The sequence below is a fragment of the Oncorhynchus kisutch genome, linkage group LG17, assembly GCF_002021735.2.
Source record: "Oncorhynchus kisutch isolate 150728-3 linkage group LG17, Okis_V2, whole genome shotgun sequence".
Lineage (NCBI taxonomy): Eukaryota > Metazoa > Chordata > Actinopteri > Salmoniformes > Salmonidae > Oncorhynchus > Oncorhynchus kisutch.
The window spans coordinates 710728-727384 of NC_034190.2; the positions used below are offsets into that span (position 1 = coordinate 710728).

General features: G+C 46.6%; 1 protein-coding gene across 3 annotated transcripts in view; it reads left to right on the plus strand.

Moving 5' to 3' along the window:
• The window catches only part of LOC109880487 (protein spire homolog 1), a 110775-nt gene that overhangs the window by 43253 nt on the left and 50865 nt on the right, over positions 1-16657 (plus strand). For 2 of the 3 annotated variants that reach the window (XM_031794991.1, XM_031794992.1), the window contains exons 4-6: positions 2273-2398; positions 6951-7025; positions 12249-12413. In XM_031794991.1, the coding sequence (XP_031650851.1) occupies positions 2273-2398; positions 6951-7025; positions 12249-12413 (366 nt within the window). The remainder of the gene's footprint in view (positions 1-2272; positions 2399-6950; positions 7026-12248; positions 12414-16657) is intronic. The other variant, XM_031794994.1, reaches the window with a different exon arrangement.

Below are 16657 nucleotides of genomic sequence, written 5' to 3' on the forward strand. Positions count from 1 at the left end.
AGGCAAGGCCGAGTATAGCCGACAAAGATCTCCTCCATGGCACAACCCAGTACTTTACAAATTATGGAGGGGGGTGTAGATATATATATGTGTGTGTGTGTGTGTGTGTATACAAGAAAAATATGACCGGACCTCTCCTGCCTGTGTACCGGACCTATCCTGGTGTACCGGACCCCTCCTGGTGTACCGGACCCCTCCTGGTGTACCGGACCTCTCCCGCCTGTGTACCGGACCTCTCCTGCCTGTGTACCGGACCTCTCCTGGTGTACCGGACCCCTCCTGGTGTACTGGACCTTTCATGGTGTACCGGACCTCTCCTGCCTGTGTACCGGACCTCTCCTGCCTGTGTACCGGACCTCTCCTGCCTGTGTACCGGACCTCTCCTGCCTGTGTACCGGACCTCTCCTGCCTGTGTACCGGACCTCTCCTGCCTGTGTACCGGATCTCTCCTGCCTGTGTACTGGACCTCTCCTGGTGTACCGGACCCCTCCTGCCTGTGTACTGGACCTCTCCTGGTATACCGGACCTCTCCTGCCTGTGTACCGGACCTCTCCTGCCTGTGTACCGGACCTCTCCTGGTGTACCGGACCTCTCCTGGTGTACCGGACCTCTACTGCCTGTGTACCGGACCTCTCCTGGTGTACCGGACCTCTCCTGGTGTACCGGACCCCTCCTGGTGTACTGGACCTTTCCTGGTGTACCGGACCTCTCCTGCCTGTGTACCGGACCTCTCCTGCCTGTGTTACGGACCTCTCCTGCCTGTGTACCGGATCTCTCCTGCCTGTGTACTGGACCTCTCCTGGTGTACCGGACCTCTCCTGGTGTACCAGACCCCTCCTGCCTGTGTACTGGACCTCTCCTGCCTGTGTTACGGACCTCTCCTGCCTGTATACCGGACCTCTCCTGCCTGTGTACCGGACCTCTCCTGGTGTACCGGACCTCTCCTGGTGTACCGGACCTCTCCTGCCTGTGTACCGGAGTCATAGCTTAGAAATGGACCAATAGAAGTATTAAGAGGAACGCTCACATGCAGGAACGCCCACATGCAGGAACGCCCCGAATTGCGGGCCGCAATTGTACCCTTCTTGGATGGACTGCCTCCTCTAGAAACTAAAAGACAGGAATTCCATGTTAATGATGGAGAAAGAGACTACCTATCATTGTTGTTTTCTGAATTCCTCCACGTAAAATACAGTTCTCTTCATAGAAACACCAGCTAGATCAATGGTCTGAAGTTCACTAGCCATTATGTAATAACAAATCAATCACTCAAATGTAGCCTGGTAGTAACAGGTATAATTAGTGTTACTGCTGGTATCAAAGCAACTTAATAGGTCAATTGTGAACATGGTATTGGTAAGGTTTTCCATGTGCTAAATAATATCTTTGTACTGATGACAATGGGAACATCATGGTTTACTTACTAGGGCCGGTTGCTCCCCAGGGAACATCATGGTTTACTTACTAGGGCCGGTTGCTCCCCAGGGAACATCATGGTTTACTTACTAGGGCCGGTTGCTCCCCAGGGAACATCATGGTTTACTTACTAGGGCCGGTTGCTCCCCAGGGAACATCATGGTTTACTTACTAGGGCCGGTTGCTCCCCAGGGAACATCATGGTTTACTTACTAGGGCCGGTTGCTCCCCAGGGAACATCATGGTTTACTTACTAGGGCCAGTTGCTCCCCAGGGAACATCATGGTTTACTTACTAGGGCCGGTTGCTCCCCAGGGAACATCATGGTTTACTTACTAGGGCCGGTTGCTCCCCAGGGAACATCATGGTTTACTTACTAGGGCCGGTTGCTCCCCAGGGAACATCATGGTTTACTTACTAGGGCCGGTTGCTCCCCAGGGAACATCATGGTTTACTTACCAGGGCCGGTTGCTCCCCAGGGAACATCATGGTTTACTTACTAGGGCCGGTTGCTCCCCAGGGAACATCATGGTTTACTTACTAGGGCCGGTTGCTCCCCAGGGAACATCATGGTTTACTTACTAGGGCCGGTTGCTCCCCAGGGAACATCATGGTTTACTTACTAGGGCCGGTTGCTCCCCAGGGAACATCATGGTTTACTTACTAGGGCCGGTTGCTCCCCAGGGAACATCATAGTTTACTTAATAAGGTCAGTTGCTCCCCAGGGAACATCAGCCATCAACAACTTCTCTTCATCACACTCTGTTCTGGGCTGTCTTCTCAATCTCCTTCCACTAATGATTTGTGTATACCTTGCGTTATTATCAGTGTGTGACTTTGTCTGCCCTCCCTCCAGCTGTGTACGTCCCACCTGCCCAGCCCCTCTGATGCCCCTAACCACTACCAGGCTGTGTGTCGGGCGCTCTACGCCGAGACCAGAGAGCTGCGCAGCTTCCTGGAGAAGATCAGGAGCGCTAAAGAGGTGAGAATGCCCCTGACTCAGCAGCAGCTGATCACTTTGACAAAATGTGTGTTGAAGAGGCCCCGGACTCAGTAGCAGCTTGAGAAAACGTGTGTTGGAGAGGCCTCTGACTCAGCAGCAGCTTGATAAAATGTGTGTTGGAGAGGCCTCTGACTCAGCAGCAGCTTGAGAAAACGTGTGTTGGAGAGGCCCCTGACTCAGCTACCCAGTCTGATCAACAGCTCTACCAGTAAAAGTGTTCAACTGATCAATTAGCTAGATTGATCCCATATTCTGCAGATCTACTCAGAATATTAGCATGTCAACCAGGAATGGCAAAAGGAGACAAAGCTGCTTGTAATCCGTTTATCCTTATTTGACCAGAAAGTTCTGTCCAGTTTTCAGACTATTCAGAATGGTTCCTTGACCAAATGAGTTGGCCTCCTTAATGCTAGTACTTACTGCTAGAAATCATTTAAATTCATTGAGTCAGTAAAGATTCACACAGGAGAATTTCAACAGATTAAGAATTCACACGGGAGAGTTATTTTGTAAGACCTGCGTAGTGGACCAGAAGACCGGCTCCTGACAGGTTAATAACTCTGTGATATTCAGGGTTGTAGGGGAGGAATATAGTTGTAAACCCTGAAGTTAATGTTATTTTCTAGGGGATATCACTACGCTGGGACTTAGAGTACACCAGAACAACATATTGTTCATGTAAGAAAGAGAAACATTTCCCTACATATCCACTGTAAGCATTGGTCATCATCCGTTCAAGAAGCTGCCTGCTTTCTAGAGTGCTGTATACACTAACTCCATGCATGTCTATGCATATCAGTCCTTGGCACTCATTTCCATATTCCTTAGGTTGTCATGCCAATTTAATTTGGGCCACATGTGGTGAGTAAGAACACTCCAATATAACGTTTACACACTAAGATCTGTCCTGCTGGCTGGTGGTTAGTTAGCCAGTCAGTCTTATCAGATCTGTCCTGCTGGCTGGTGGTTAGTTAGCCAGTCTAGGAGCTGGTGGGGCTGTTAGCACCAGTAGTATAATCAAATTTCAAATCAAATTTATTTATATAGCCCTTCGTACATCAGCTGATATCTCAAAGTGCTGTACAGAAACCCAGCCTAAAACCCCAAACAGCAAGCAATGCAGGTGGAGAAGCACCTGTAGAGAGGAGCTGGTGGAGCTGTGACCACCAGTAGTATAGAGAGGAGCTGGTGGAGCTCAGCTGTTACCACCAGTAGTATAGAGAGGAGCAGGGTGGAGCTGTGACCACCAGTAGTATAGAGAGGAGCTGGTGGAGCTCAGCTGTTACCACCAGTAGTATAGAGAGGAGCAGGGTGGAGCTGTGACCACCAGTAGTATAGAGAGGAGCAAGGTGGAGCTGTGACCACCAGTAGTATAGAGAGGAGCTGGCAGACAGACATTTAAAAATGTGGAGCTATATACAGGAAGTACCAGATCAATGTGGAGCTATATACAGGAAGTACCAGATCAATGTGGAGCTATATACAGGAAGTACCAGATATATGTGGAGCTATATACAGGGAGTATTAGATCAATGTGGATCTATATACAAGGAGTACCAGTACCAGATCAACGTTGAGCTATATACAGGGAGTACCAGATCAATGTGGAGCTATATACAGGGAGTACCAGTACCAGATCAATGTGGAGCTATATACAGGGAGTACCAGTACCAGATCAATGTGGAGCTATATACAGGGAGTACCAGGTCAATGTGGAGCTATATACAGGGAGTATCAGATCAATGTGGATCTATATACAGGGAGTACCAGTACCAGATCAACGTTGAGCTATATACAGGGAGTACCAGATCAATGTGGATCAATGTGGAGCTATTTACAGGGAGTACCAGTACCAGATCAATGTGGAGGTATATAGAGGAAGTACCAGATCAATGTGGAGCTATATACAGGGAGTATCAGATCAATGTGGATCTATATACAGGGAGTACCAGTACCAGATCAACGTTGAGCTATATACAGGGAGTACCAGATCAATGTGGATCAATGTGGAGCTATTTACAGGGAGTACCAGTACCAGATCAATGTGGAGGTATATAGAGGAAGTACCAGATCAATGTGGAGCTATATACAGGGAGTACCAAATCAATGTGGAGCTATATACAGGAGTACCAGTACCAGATCAATGTGGAGCTATATAGAGGAAGTACCAGATCAACGTGGAACTATATTTATTTATTTTACCTTTTATTTTACTAGGCAAGTCAGTTAAGAACAAATTCTTATTTTCAATGACGGCCTAGGAACAGTGGGTTAACTGCCTGTTCAAGGGCAGAACGACAGATTTTGTACCTTGTCAGCTCGGGGATTTGAACTTGCAACCTTTCGGTTACTAGTCCAATGCTCTAACCACTAGGCTACACTGCCGCCCCGGCAGTATATACAGGAAGTACCAGATCAATGTGGAGCTATATACAGGGAGTACCATATCAATGTGGAGCTACATACAGGGAGTACCAGATCAATGTGGAGCTATATACAGGAAGTACCAGATATATGTGGAGCTATATACAGGAAGTACCAGATAGATGTCGAGCTATATACAGGAAGTACCAGATAGATGTGGAGCTATATACAGGGAGTACCACTACCATATAATTTGAGGTAGATACAGTGCCTTGCAAAAGTATTCGGCCCCCTTGAACTTTGCGACCTTTTGCCACATTTCAGGCTTCAAACATAAAGATATAAAACTGTATTTTTTTGTGAAGAATCAACAACAAGTGGGACACAATCATGAAGTGGAACGACATTTATTGGATATTTCAAACTTTTTTAACAAATCAAAAACGGAAAAACTAAACTTTCAGCTCATACAAGGAGAAGACTGATCAGAGATGCAGCCAAGAGGCCCACGATCACTCTGGATGAACTGCAGAGATCTACAGCTGAGGTGGGAGACTCTGTCCATAGGACAACAATCAGTTGTATATTGCACAAATCTGGCCTTTATGGAAGAGTGGCAAGAAGAAAGCCATTTCTTAAAGATATCCATAAAAAGTGTAGTTTAAAGTTTGCCACAAGCCACCTGGGAGACACACCAAACATGTGGAAGAAGGTGCTCTGGTCAGATGAAACCAAAATGGAACTTTTTGGCAACAATGCAAAACGTTATGTTTGGCGTAAAAGCAACACAGCTCATCACCCTGAACACACCATCCCCACTGTCAAACATGGTGGTGGCAGCATCATGGTTTGGGCCTGCTTTTCTTCAGCAGGGACAGGGAAGATGGTTAAAATTGATGGGAAGATTGATGGAGCCAAATACAGGACCATTCTGGAAGAAACCCTGATGGAGTCTGCAAAAGACCTGAGACTGGGATGGAGATTTGTCTTCCAACAAGACAATGATAAACATATCCAGGTGTTAGAATGGCCAAGTCAAAGTCCAGACCTGAATCCAATCGAGAATCTGTGGAAAGAACTGAAAACTGCTGTTCACAAATGCTCTCCATCCAACCTCACTGAGCTCGAGCTGTTTTGCAAGGAGGAATGGGAAAAAATATCAGTCTCTCGATGTGCAAAAAAAGAGACATACCCCAAGCGACTTACAGCTGTAATCGCAGCAAAAGGTGGCGCTACAAAGTATTAACTTAAGGGGGCTTAATAATTTAGCACGCCCAATTTTTCAGTTTTTGATTTGTTAAAAAAGTTTGAAATATCCAATAAATGTCATTCCACTTCATGATTGTGTCCCACTTGTTGTTGATTCTTCACAAAAAAAATACAGTTTTATATCTTTATGTTTGAAGCCTGAAATGTGGCAAAAGGTCGCAAAGTTCAAAGGGGCCGAATACTTTCGCAAGGCACTGTATGTACATGAAGGCAGGGTAAAGTGACTAGACATCAGGATAGATAATAATAATAATAAGGTATTTGAGGTAGATATGTACATGAAGGTAAAGTGACTAGACATCAGGATAGATAATAATAATAAGAGTAAAACAGCACAGAGGAGCAGCAGCAAATTATGAGTGTAAAAGTGCACGAGTCTGTAGAGGTTTTCTGTGGGAGTGTCAATGTATTGTGTCTATGATACACTGAGTGAACATAACATTAGGGACACCTGCTCTTTCCATGACCTAGACTGACCAGGTGAATCCAGATGAAAGCTATGATCCATTATGGATATCACCTGTTAAATCCACTTCAATCAGTGTAGATTTTTCATCTGGAGTCTTTAAGCAGTGCAGTTGCCGTACCAAGCGGTGATGTAGCCAGTCAAGATTCTCTAAATGGTGCAGCTGTAGAACTTTGGGAGGATTCGAGGGCCCATTCCAAATCTTTTCAGCCTTCTGAGTGGGAAGAGGTGCTGCCGTGCCCTCTTCACGACTGTGTTGGTGTGTGTGGACCATGTTAAGTCCTAAGGGATGTGGACACTGAGGTGTGTGTGTGGACCATGTTAAATCCTTAGGGAACTGAGGAACTTGAAGCTCTGTCCTTGGTCTTCTAGTGCATAACAACGCCTCAGAATATCTCCCACAGTGTGCTAAAATCTCTCTTCCTCCTGTAGAACCTGCGGCGGATGGAGGGAGACACTCGAGAGGAACCAGTCAGAGATCTCAACGAGCTACAGAACGCTGACTGGGTAAGAGTAACCGGAACGCAGTCCACACGTCTGTTTTTCAGAGGAACGGAAGTTAGGTTGAAAGTACTGTATCCCTTTTTTAATATATATATATTTTTTACCTTTATTTAACCAGGCAAGTCAGTTAGGAACAAATTCTTATTTTCAATGACGGCCTCGGAACAGTGGGTTAACTGCCTGTTCAGGGGCAGAACGACAGATTTGTACCTTGTCAGCTCGGTGGTTTGAACTTGCAACCTTCCGGTTACTAGTCCAACGCTCTAACCACTAGGCTACCCTACCCTGTTTCCTTAACCCGGAAACATTATTTTTCTGAGGACACCGCGGAGAGCGATCCACAATCCTCTCTCATATCTCTTAACACAGTACACTACATGTCCAAAACTATTTGGACATTGGTGGCTTCGGCTATTTCAGCCACGCCTGTGGCTGACAGATGTTTAACATTGAGCACACAGCCAAGCATTGACAGTAGAATGGCCTTACTGAAGAGCTCAGTGACTTTCAAGGTAGCACAGACATAGGATGCCACATTTCCAGCATTGTCAGTTTGTTACATTTCTGCCCTGGTCAACTGTAAGTGCTGTTATTGTGAAGTGGAAACCTCTAGGACCAACTACGGCTCAGGCGCGAAGTGGTAGGCCACACAAGCTCACAGAATGGGACCGCCGAGTGGTAGGCCACACAAGCTCACAGAATGAGACAACCGAGTGGTAGGCCACACAAGCTCACAGAATGGGACTGCCGAGTGGTAGGCCACACAAGCTCACAGAATGGGACCGCAGAGTGGTAGGCCACACAAGCTCACAGAATGGGAACGCCGAGTGGTAGGCCACACAAGCTCACAGAATGGGACCGCAGAGTGGTAGGCCACACAAGCTCACAGAAGGGGACTGCCGAGTGGTAGGCCACACAAGCTCACAGAATGGGACCGCAGAGTGGTAGGCCACACAAGCTCACAGAATGGGACTGCCGAGTGGTAGGCCACACAAGCTCACAGAATGGGACCGCAGAGTGATAGGCCACACAAGCTCACAGAATGGGACCGCCGAGTGGTAGGCCACACAAGCTCACAGAATGAGACAACCAAGTGGTAGGCCACACAAGCTCACAGAATGAGACAACCGAGTGGTAGGCCACACAAGCTCACAGAATGGGACAACCGAGTGGTAGGCCACACAAGCTCACAGAATGAGACAACCAAGTGCTGAAGCAGGTAGCCCTTCCCATAGGAGAGTATTCATTAGACAGGTGGAAATCTGTTATTTGGTCTAGAGTCCAAATTTGGACCAAAGGACAGATTTCCACCAGTCTAATGTCCATTGCTCATGTTTCTTGGACCAAGCAAGTCTCTTGTTCTTATTGGTGTCCTTTTAGTCGTGGTTTCTTTGCAGCAATTTGACCATGAAGGCCTGATTCACACAGTCTTCTCTGAACAGTTGATGTTGAGATGTGTCTTTTACTTGAACTCTGAAGCAATTATTGCGCTGCAATTTCTGAGGCTGGTAACTAATGAACTTATCCTCTCCAGCAGAGGTAACTCTGGGTCTTCCTTTCCTGTGGCGGTCCTCATTAGAGCCAGTTTCATCATCAGCGCTTGATGTTTTTTTGCGACTGCACTTGAAGAAACTTTAAAAGTAATTAATTTTCCGCATTGACTGACTTATGTCTTAAAGTAATGATGAACTGTCTTTTCTCTTTGCTTATTTGAGCTTTTCTTGCCATAATATGGACTTGGTCTTTTACCAAACAGGGTTATCTTCTGTATACCACCCCTACCCTGTCACAACACAACTGATTGGCTCAAATGCATTAAGGAGGAAAGGAATTCCATAAATTCACTTCTAACAAGGCACAGCTGTTAATTGAAATGCATTCCAGGTGACTACCTCATGAAACTGGTTGAGAGTGTGCAAAGCTGTCATCAAGGTGGCTACTAGAATCTCAAATAATATAAACTATATTTAGATTTGTTTAACACTTTCTTTTGTTACAACATGATTCCATATGAGTTATTTAATAGTTTTGATGTCTTCACTAGTATCTAGTAAAACATAAAGAAAACCCCTTGAATGAGTTCTACAACTTTTGTCTGGAACTGTTTATAAATAAATAAATGGTATGTTTCCTGATCTTTTTTTTGTCTCTCAGATATAGGACAGACGCTTCAAAACAAACTTCCCATTGACTCTCTGTTCCATGTGGTGAATCTGTTATTCAATGCATTTCTATTGGCTAATAGCAGTAATGCCAAATTCAATGTTTCATCCAATAATTGTTTCAATATTTTTCTTTATAGCTTAAGGGGTCCTAGGACAGACACTTTAACCTTGTTTCTTGTGATTAGTTATTTTCTGCCATTTATGACCGTGTTATTCAATGTGTTGCTGTGGTGTATAGTAGTACAAGCGTATATATGTTTTTTTTGTATACCTAAATGGGTCCTAAAATTCCAAATCCAATAGATAAATGATCCTTGGTATAACCATCTGAAAACAATTCACTATGTCAGTTTAGAACCCCCCTCCCCGCCCTGGCTTAGACTCTAGAGGGTTAATACCCTCTCAATGTTGATGCTATTATCCGGGGTTGGGGTCTGTTTCAATTCAGGAAGTACACTGAAAGTTCAATTCCAATTATCTTCAATTAAGAAAATGTGGAATTGTGATTTGGTTTACTTTCTGAATGAACTGGAATTAGAAATGAAATAGCCATGGCAGGTCCTAATGGCCTGGTACTCAGGGCTCTATTGTCCCTCCATCAGGTCCTAATGGCCTGGTACTCAGGGCTCTATCGTCCCTCCATCAGGTCCTAATGGCCTGGTACTCAGGGCTCTATTGTCCCTCCATCAGGTCCTAATGGCCTGGTACTCAGGGCTCTATTGTCCCTCCATCAGGTCCTAATGGCCTGGTACTCAGGGCTCTATTGTCCCTCCATCAGGTCCTAATGGCCTGGTACTCAGGGCTCTATTGTCCCTCCATCAGGTCCTAATGGCCTGGTACTCAGGGCTCTATTGTCCCTCCATCAGGTCCTAATGGCCTGGTACTCAGGGCTCTATTGTCCCTCCATCAGGTCCTAATGGCCTGGTACTCAGGGCTCTATTGTCCCTCCATCAGGTCCTAATGGCCTGGTACTCAGGGCTCTATTGTCCCTCCATCAGGTCCTAATGGCCTGGTACTCAGGGCTCTATTGTCCCTCCATCAGGTCCTAATGGCCTGGTACTCAGGGCTCTATTGTCCCTCCATCAGGTCCTAATGGCCTGGTACTCAGGGCTCTATTGTCCCTCCATCAGGTCCTAATGGCCTGGTACTCAGGGCTCTATTGTCCCTCCATCAGGTCCTAATGGCCTGGTACTCAGGGCTCTATTGTCCCTCCATCAGGTCCTAATGGCCTGGTACTCAGGGCTCTATTGTCCCTCCATCAGGTCCTAATGGCCTGGTACTCAGGGCTCTATTGTCCCTCCATCAGGTCCTAATGGCCTGGTACTCAGGGCTCTATTGTCCCTCCATCAGGTCCTAATGGCCTGGTACTCAGGGCTCTATTGTCCCTCCATCAGGTCCTAATGGCCTGGTACTCAGGGCTCTATTGTCCCTCCATCAGGTCCTAATGGCCTGGTACTCAGGGCTCTATTGTCCCTCCATCAGGTCCTAATGGCCTGGTACTCAGGGCTCTATTGTCCCTCCATCAGGTCCTAATGGCCTGGTACTCAGGGCTCTATTGTCCCTCCATCAGGTTCTAATGGCCTGGTACTCAGGGCTCTATTGTCCCTCCATCAGGTCTTAATGGCCTGGTACTCAGGGCTCTATCGTCCCTCCATCAGGTCCTAATGGCCTGGTACTCAGGGCTCTATTGTCCCTCCATCAGGTCCTAATGGCCTGGTACTCAGGGCTCTATTGTCCCTCCATCAGGTCCTAATGGCCTGGTACTCAGGGCTCTATTGTCTCTTTAACCACTCTGACATCAAACACTTATCTTCTTTTAAAACGCACCTCACTGTGATAATACATTTGAAGTTCAACAGCAGGTTGAAACAGTGTTGTTGTGGATGTTTCAATGCCTAACTCAACGTAATGTGATGCCAAAACGATGGTAAATAGCCATTAAATTGCTGGGAAAAGAACAGCAAAAAGAACAGCACTTTCTAAGGTGAATAATTATCTCTCCTTTATTATTTTCTCTAGCATGCAGACGGGTTGTCAACAGTTTAGTGAAATAAGTTTCATTGCCAAAATATGTTACTATCGATGTTCCCGAACAGATTTAATTTTCTTTCCCAAATGAAGCACTGGGTATCTGCAGGAAGAGGGTTGGAGAGCCCATGGCATACAGAGTACTGGGTATCTGCAGGAAGAGGGTTGGAGAGTCCATGGCATACAGAGTACTGGGTATCTGCAGGAAGAGGGTTTGAGAGCCCATGGCATACAGAGTACTGGGTATCTGCAGGAAGAGGGTTGGAGAGTCCATGGCATACAGAGTACTGGGTATCTGCAGGAAGAGGGTTGGAGAGTCCATGGCATACAGAGTACTGGGTATCTGCAGGAAGAGGATTGGAGAGCCCATGGCATACAGAGTACTGGGTATCTGCAGGAAGAGGGTTGGAGAGTCCATGGCATACAGAGTACTGGGTATCTGCAGGAAGAGGGTTGGAGAGCCCATGGCATACAGAGTACTGGGTATCTGCAGGAAGAGGATTGGAGAGCCCATGGCATACAGAGTACTGGGTATCTGCAGGAAGAGGGTTTGAGAGTCCATGGCATACAGAGTACTGGGTATCTGCAGGAAGAGGGTTGGAGAGCCCATGGCATACAGAGTACTAGGTATCTGCAGGAAGAGGGTTGGAGAGTCCATGGCATACAGAGTACTGGGTATCTGCAGGAAGAGGGTTGGAGAGCCCATGGCATACAGAGTACTGGGTATCTGCAGGAAGAGGGTTGGAGAGCCCATGGCATACAGAGTACTGGGTATCTGCAGGAAGAGGGGTGGAGAGTCCATGGCATACAGATTATTGGTTGGAATATCACCTGTCGTGCAGCGAGAGCTCCTCAAACAGCGGTTGATGTGTGGAGTTAAATAAGTGTTATTTATTTCTCAAATGCTCATATTAAGCTCCTCCATAAAACCCAAGTAGCCGACAAAACTGGACCGTTTTGCATGACAATAACCGGCTAACAAAATGTCATGACCGCCACAGCCCTAACCCTGCTTTCATCTGGTGTCCCTCAGGCTAAGTTCTGGATGCAGGTGATGGGTGACCTGCGTAACGGGGTCAAGCTGAAGAAGGTCCAGGAGAGACAGTACAGCCCTCTACCTGTAGAGTTCCAGCTCACACCTTATGAGATGCTGATGGATGACATCCGCTTCAAACGATACAAACTACGGAATGTCATGGTGAGGGACTTAAACATGAAGAATATCATCTTAAGGAAGGGGTAGATGTTCATGTTTTAGGTCAGGGATGGGCAACTCCAGTTCTCTGGGGCCTGATTGGTGGCACACTAACATGCCTGACTTCAATAATCAACTAATCATGATCTTCAGTTTAGAATGCAATAAGTTTAATCAGCTGTGTTTGTTAGGGATGGGGGGGGGAGTGGTGGTTGGCCATCTTTGTTTTAAGTCGTGGTGAGGGAGGGCCCAGTGAGGATGATGGGGGTGGGGGGGGGGGAGTGGTGGTTGGCCATCTTTGTTTTAAGTCGTGGTGAGGGAGGGCTAGGCCCAGTGAGGATGGGGGGAAAGCGGTGGTTGGCCATCTTTGTTTTAAGTCGTGGTGAGGGAGGGCCCAGTGAGGATGATGGGGGTGGGGGGGGGGGGAGCGGTGGTTGGCCGTCTTTGTTTTAAGTTGTGGTGAGGGAGGGCCCAGTGAGGATGGGGGGGAAAGCGGTGGTTGGCCGTCCTTGTTTTAAATCGTGGTGAGGGAGGGCCCGGTGAGGATGGGTGATGCTGAACTCCAATAGCATCTGATGTTATTCACTAGGAAGCAAACGGGGAGGGACCTGCATGAATCTGTCCAATAAAACCTTTTTTACTATGTTGTGCACTAATGACCCCTGATGTATCTGAGATACCTCAGACTGCAGTGTAGATTTCTTATTTTAAATTTGGTTATTCTTTTACCCCTTTTTCTTCCCAATTTCATGATATCCAATTGTAGTTAGTCTTGTCCTATCTTTGCAACTCCCGTACGGACTCGGGAGAGGCGACGGTCGGGAGCCATGCGTCCTCCGAAACATGACCCTGCCAAGCCGCACTGATTCTTGACACACTGCTCGCTTAACCCAGAAACCAGCCGCACCAATGTGTCGGAGGAAACACCGTACAGCTGGCAACCGAAGTGGAAATGTTGTTCAATCTGGGTGTGCAAAGTTCTTAGACTAACCCAGAAAGACTCACTGCTGTAATCGCTGCCAAAGGTGCCATAGATTTTCAAGCAGAACTAAGTAAAAACTGTAACTCGGCCACTCAGTAACATTCAATGTTGTCTTGATAAGCGACTCCAGTGTAGAGTTGGCCTTGTGTTTTATGTTATTGTCCTGATGAACGGGGAATTTATCTCCCAGTGATTGTTGGAAAGTAGACTGAACCAGGTTTTCCTCTAGGATGTTGCCTGTGCTTGGCTTTATTCCGTTTCTTTTTATTAAAAAAAAAACTCTAGTCCTTGCCGATGACAAGCATACCCATAACATGATGCAGCCACCACCATGCTTGAAAGTGGATAGTGGTACTCAGTGATGTGAGGAATAGTGGTACTCAGTGATGTGATTAATTTTCCCAAAACATAACGCTTTCTATTCAGGACAGAAAGTACATTTCTTTGCCAATTTTTTTTGCAGTTTCACTTCAGTGCCTTATTGCGAACAGGATGTTTTGTCCAGTATTCCTTCTTTTCACTCTGTTAAAATCAAATCAAATTTTATTAGTCACATGCACATATTTAGCAGATGTTATTGCAGGAGTAGCAAAATGCTTGTGTTCCTAACTCCAACAGTGCAGTAGAATGTAAAAACGATTCACAACAAAACACACATCTAAAAGTAAAAGAATGGAATTAAGAAATAAGTATTAGATTGAGTAATGTCAGAGTTGCGTTGACTAAAATACAGTAGAATAGAATACAGTATATACATATGAGATGAGTAAAGCAGTATGTAAACATTATTTAAATCTTATCAAGGTGGCCAGTGATTCCAAGTCTATGTTGATGGGGTAGCAACCTCTAAGGTGCAGGGTTGCATAACCGGGTAGAAGCTGGCTAGTGAAGGTTATTTTCCTGGCACCACACTCCCAGGGCCCTCAACACCTCCCTGTAGGCTACCTTGTTTAGCCCCGGCCTACTAACTGTTAGCTTGTTAGCACAGGCCTGCTAACCGTCTGAATCGCTGCGTCCCAACCACTCACTGGACCCATATTTACTTTCAATCTCTTTTCGATTTTAATTTGTTTATTACTTCCGGTAACCTGCCTCTCCCAATGTGATACGGAATCGCAATTATTTTTAATTTTTAGAACACACTCAAGAACCTCCAGAAGCTAACCAGCTAACTAGCTACAAGCTATTTAGTCATTGTTAGCCACTGCTAGCGGCTTTTACCTTTTACCTTCTGCACAGCCAGCCAGTTTTTTTAACCTGGATAATACTCGCCAGTCTAGCTTCCCTGCCCCATCCACCGCTGCCCCCTGGACACTGATCACTTGGCTACATAGCTGATGCATGCTGGACTGTCCATTAATCACGGTACTCCATTCTGCTTGTTTATGTTTTATCTGTCGGCCCCAGCCGCACTCAGGCTCTGTGTGTAGTTAATCCGACCCTCCCTGCCTAGTCAACGCCATTTTACCTGCTGTTGTTGTGCTAGCTGATTAGCTGTTGTTGTTGTCTCACCTACTGTTTTAGCTACTGTTTTAGCTAGCTCTCCCAATTCAACACCTGTGATTACTGTATGCCTCGCTGTATGTCTCTCTCAAATGTCAATATGCCTTGTATACTGTTGTTCAGGTTAGTTATCATTGTTTTAGTTTACAATGGAGCCCCTAGTTCCACTCTTCATACCCCTGATACCTCCTTTGTCCCACACATGCGGTGACCTCACCCATTACAACCAGCATGTCCAGTGATACAACCTCTCTCATCATCACCCAGTGCCTGGGCTCACCGCTGTACCCGCACCCCACCATACCCCTGTCTGCGCATTATGCCCTGAATATATTCTACCATGCCCAGAAATCTGCTACCAGTTTTGATAGCCTTTAGCCGCACCCTCATTCTACTCCTCCTCTGTTCCGCGGGTGATGTGGAGGTAAACCCAGGCCCTGCATGTCCCCAGGCACCCTCATTTGTTGACTTCTGTGATTGAAAAAGCCTTGGTTTCATGCATGTCAACATCAGAAGCCTCCTCCCCAAGTTTGTTTTACCCACTGCTTTAGCACACTCTGCTAACCCTGATGTCCTTGCCGTGTCTGAATCCTGGCTCAGGAAAGCCACCAAAAATTCTGAGATTTCCATACCCAACTATAACATTTTCCGTCAAGATAGAACTTCCAAAGGGGGAGGAGTTGCAGTCTACTGCAGAGAGAGCCTGCAAAGTTCTGTCATACTTTCCAGGTCCATACCCTAACAGTTCGAACTACTCATTTTGAAAATTACTCTCTCCAGAAATAAGTCTCTCACTGTTGCCGCCTGCTACCGACCCCCCTCAGCTACCAGTTGTGCCCTGGACACCATTTGTGAATTGATCGCCCCCCATCTAGCTTCAGAGTTTGTTCTGTTAGCTGACCTAAACTGGGATATGCTTAACACCCCGGCAGTCCTACAATCTAAGCTAGATGCCCTCAATCTCACACAAATCATCAAGGAACCCACCAGGTACAACCCTAACTCTGTAAACAAGGGCACCCTCATAGACGTCATCCTGACCAACTGGCCCTCCAAATACACCTCTGCTGTCTTCAACCAGGATCTCAGCGATCACTGCCTCTTTGCCTGTATCCGCTATGGAGCCACAGTCAAACGACCACCCCTCATCACTGTCAAACGCTCCCTAAAACACTTCTGTGAGCAGGCCTTTCTAATCGACCTGGCCCGGGTATCCTGGAAGGACATTGACCTCATCCCGTCAGATGGCTGGTCATTCTTTAAAAGTAACTTCCTCACCATTATAGATATGCATGCTCCGTTCAAAAAATGCAGAACTAAGAACAGATATATCCCTTGGTTCACTCCAGACCTGACTGCCCTCGACCAGCACAAAAACATCCTGTGGCGGACTGCAATAGCATCGAATAGTCCCCGCGATATGCAACTGTTCAGGGAAGTCAGGAACCAATACACGCAGTCAGTCAGGAAAGCTAAGGCCAGCTTCTTCAGGCAGAAGTTTGCATCCTGTAGCTCCAACTCCAAAAAGTTCTGGGACACTGTGAAGTCCATGGAGAACAAGAGCACCTCCTCCCAGCTGCCCACTGCACTGAGGCTAGGTAACATGGTCACCACCGATAAATCCATGATTATCGAAAACTTCAACAAGCATTTCCCAACGGCTGGCCATGCCTTCCGCCTGGCTATTCTAACCTTGGCCAACAGCTCCGCCCCCCCGCAGCTACTCGCCCAAGCCTCCCCAGCTTCTCCTTTACCCAAATCC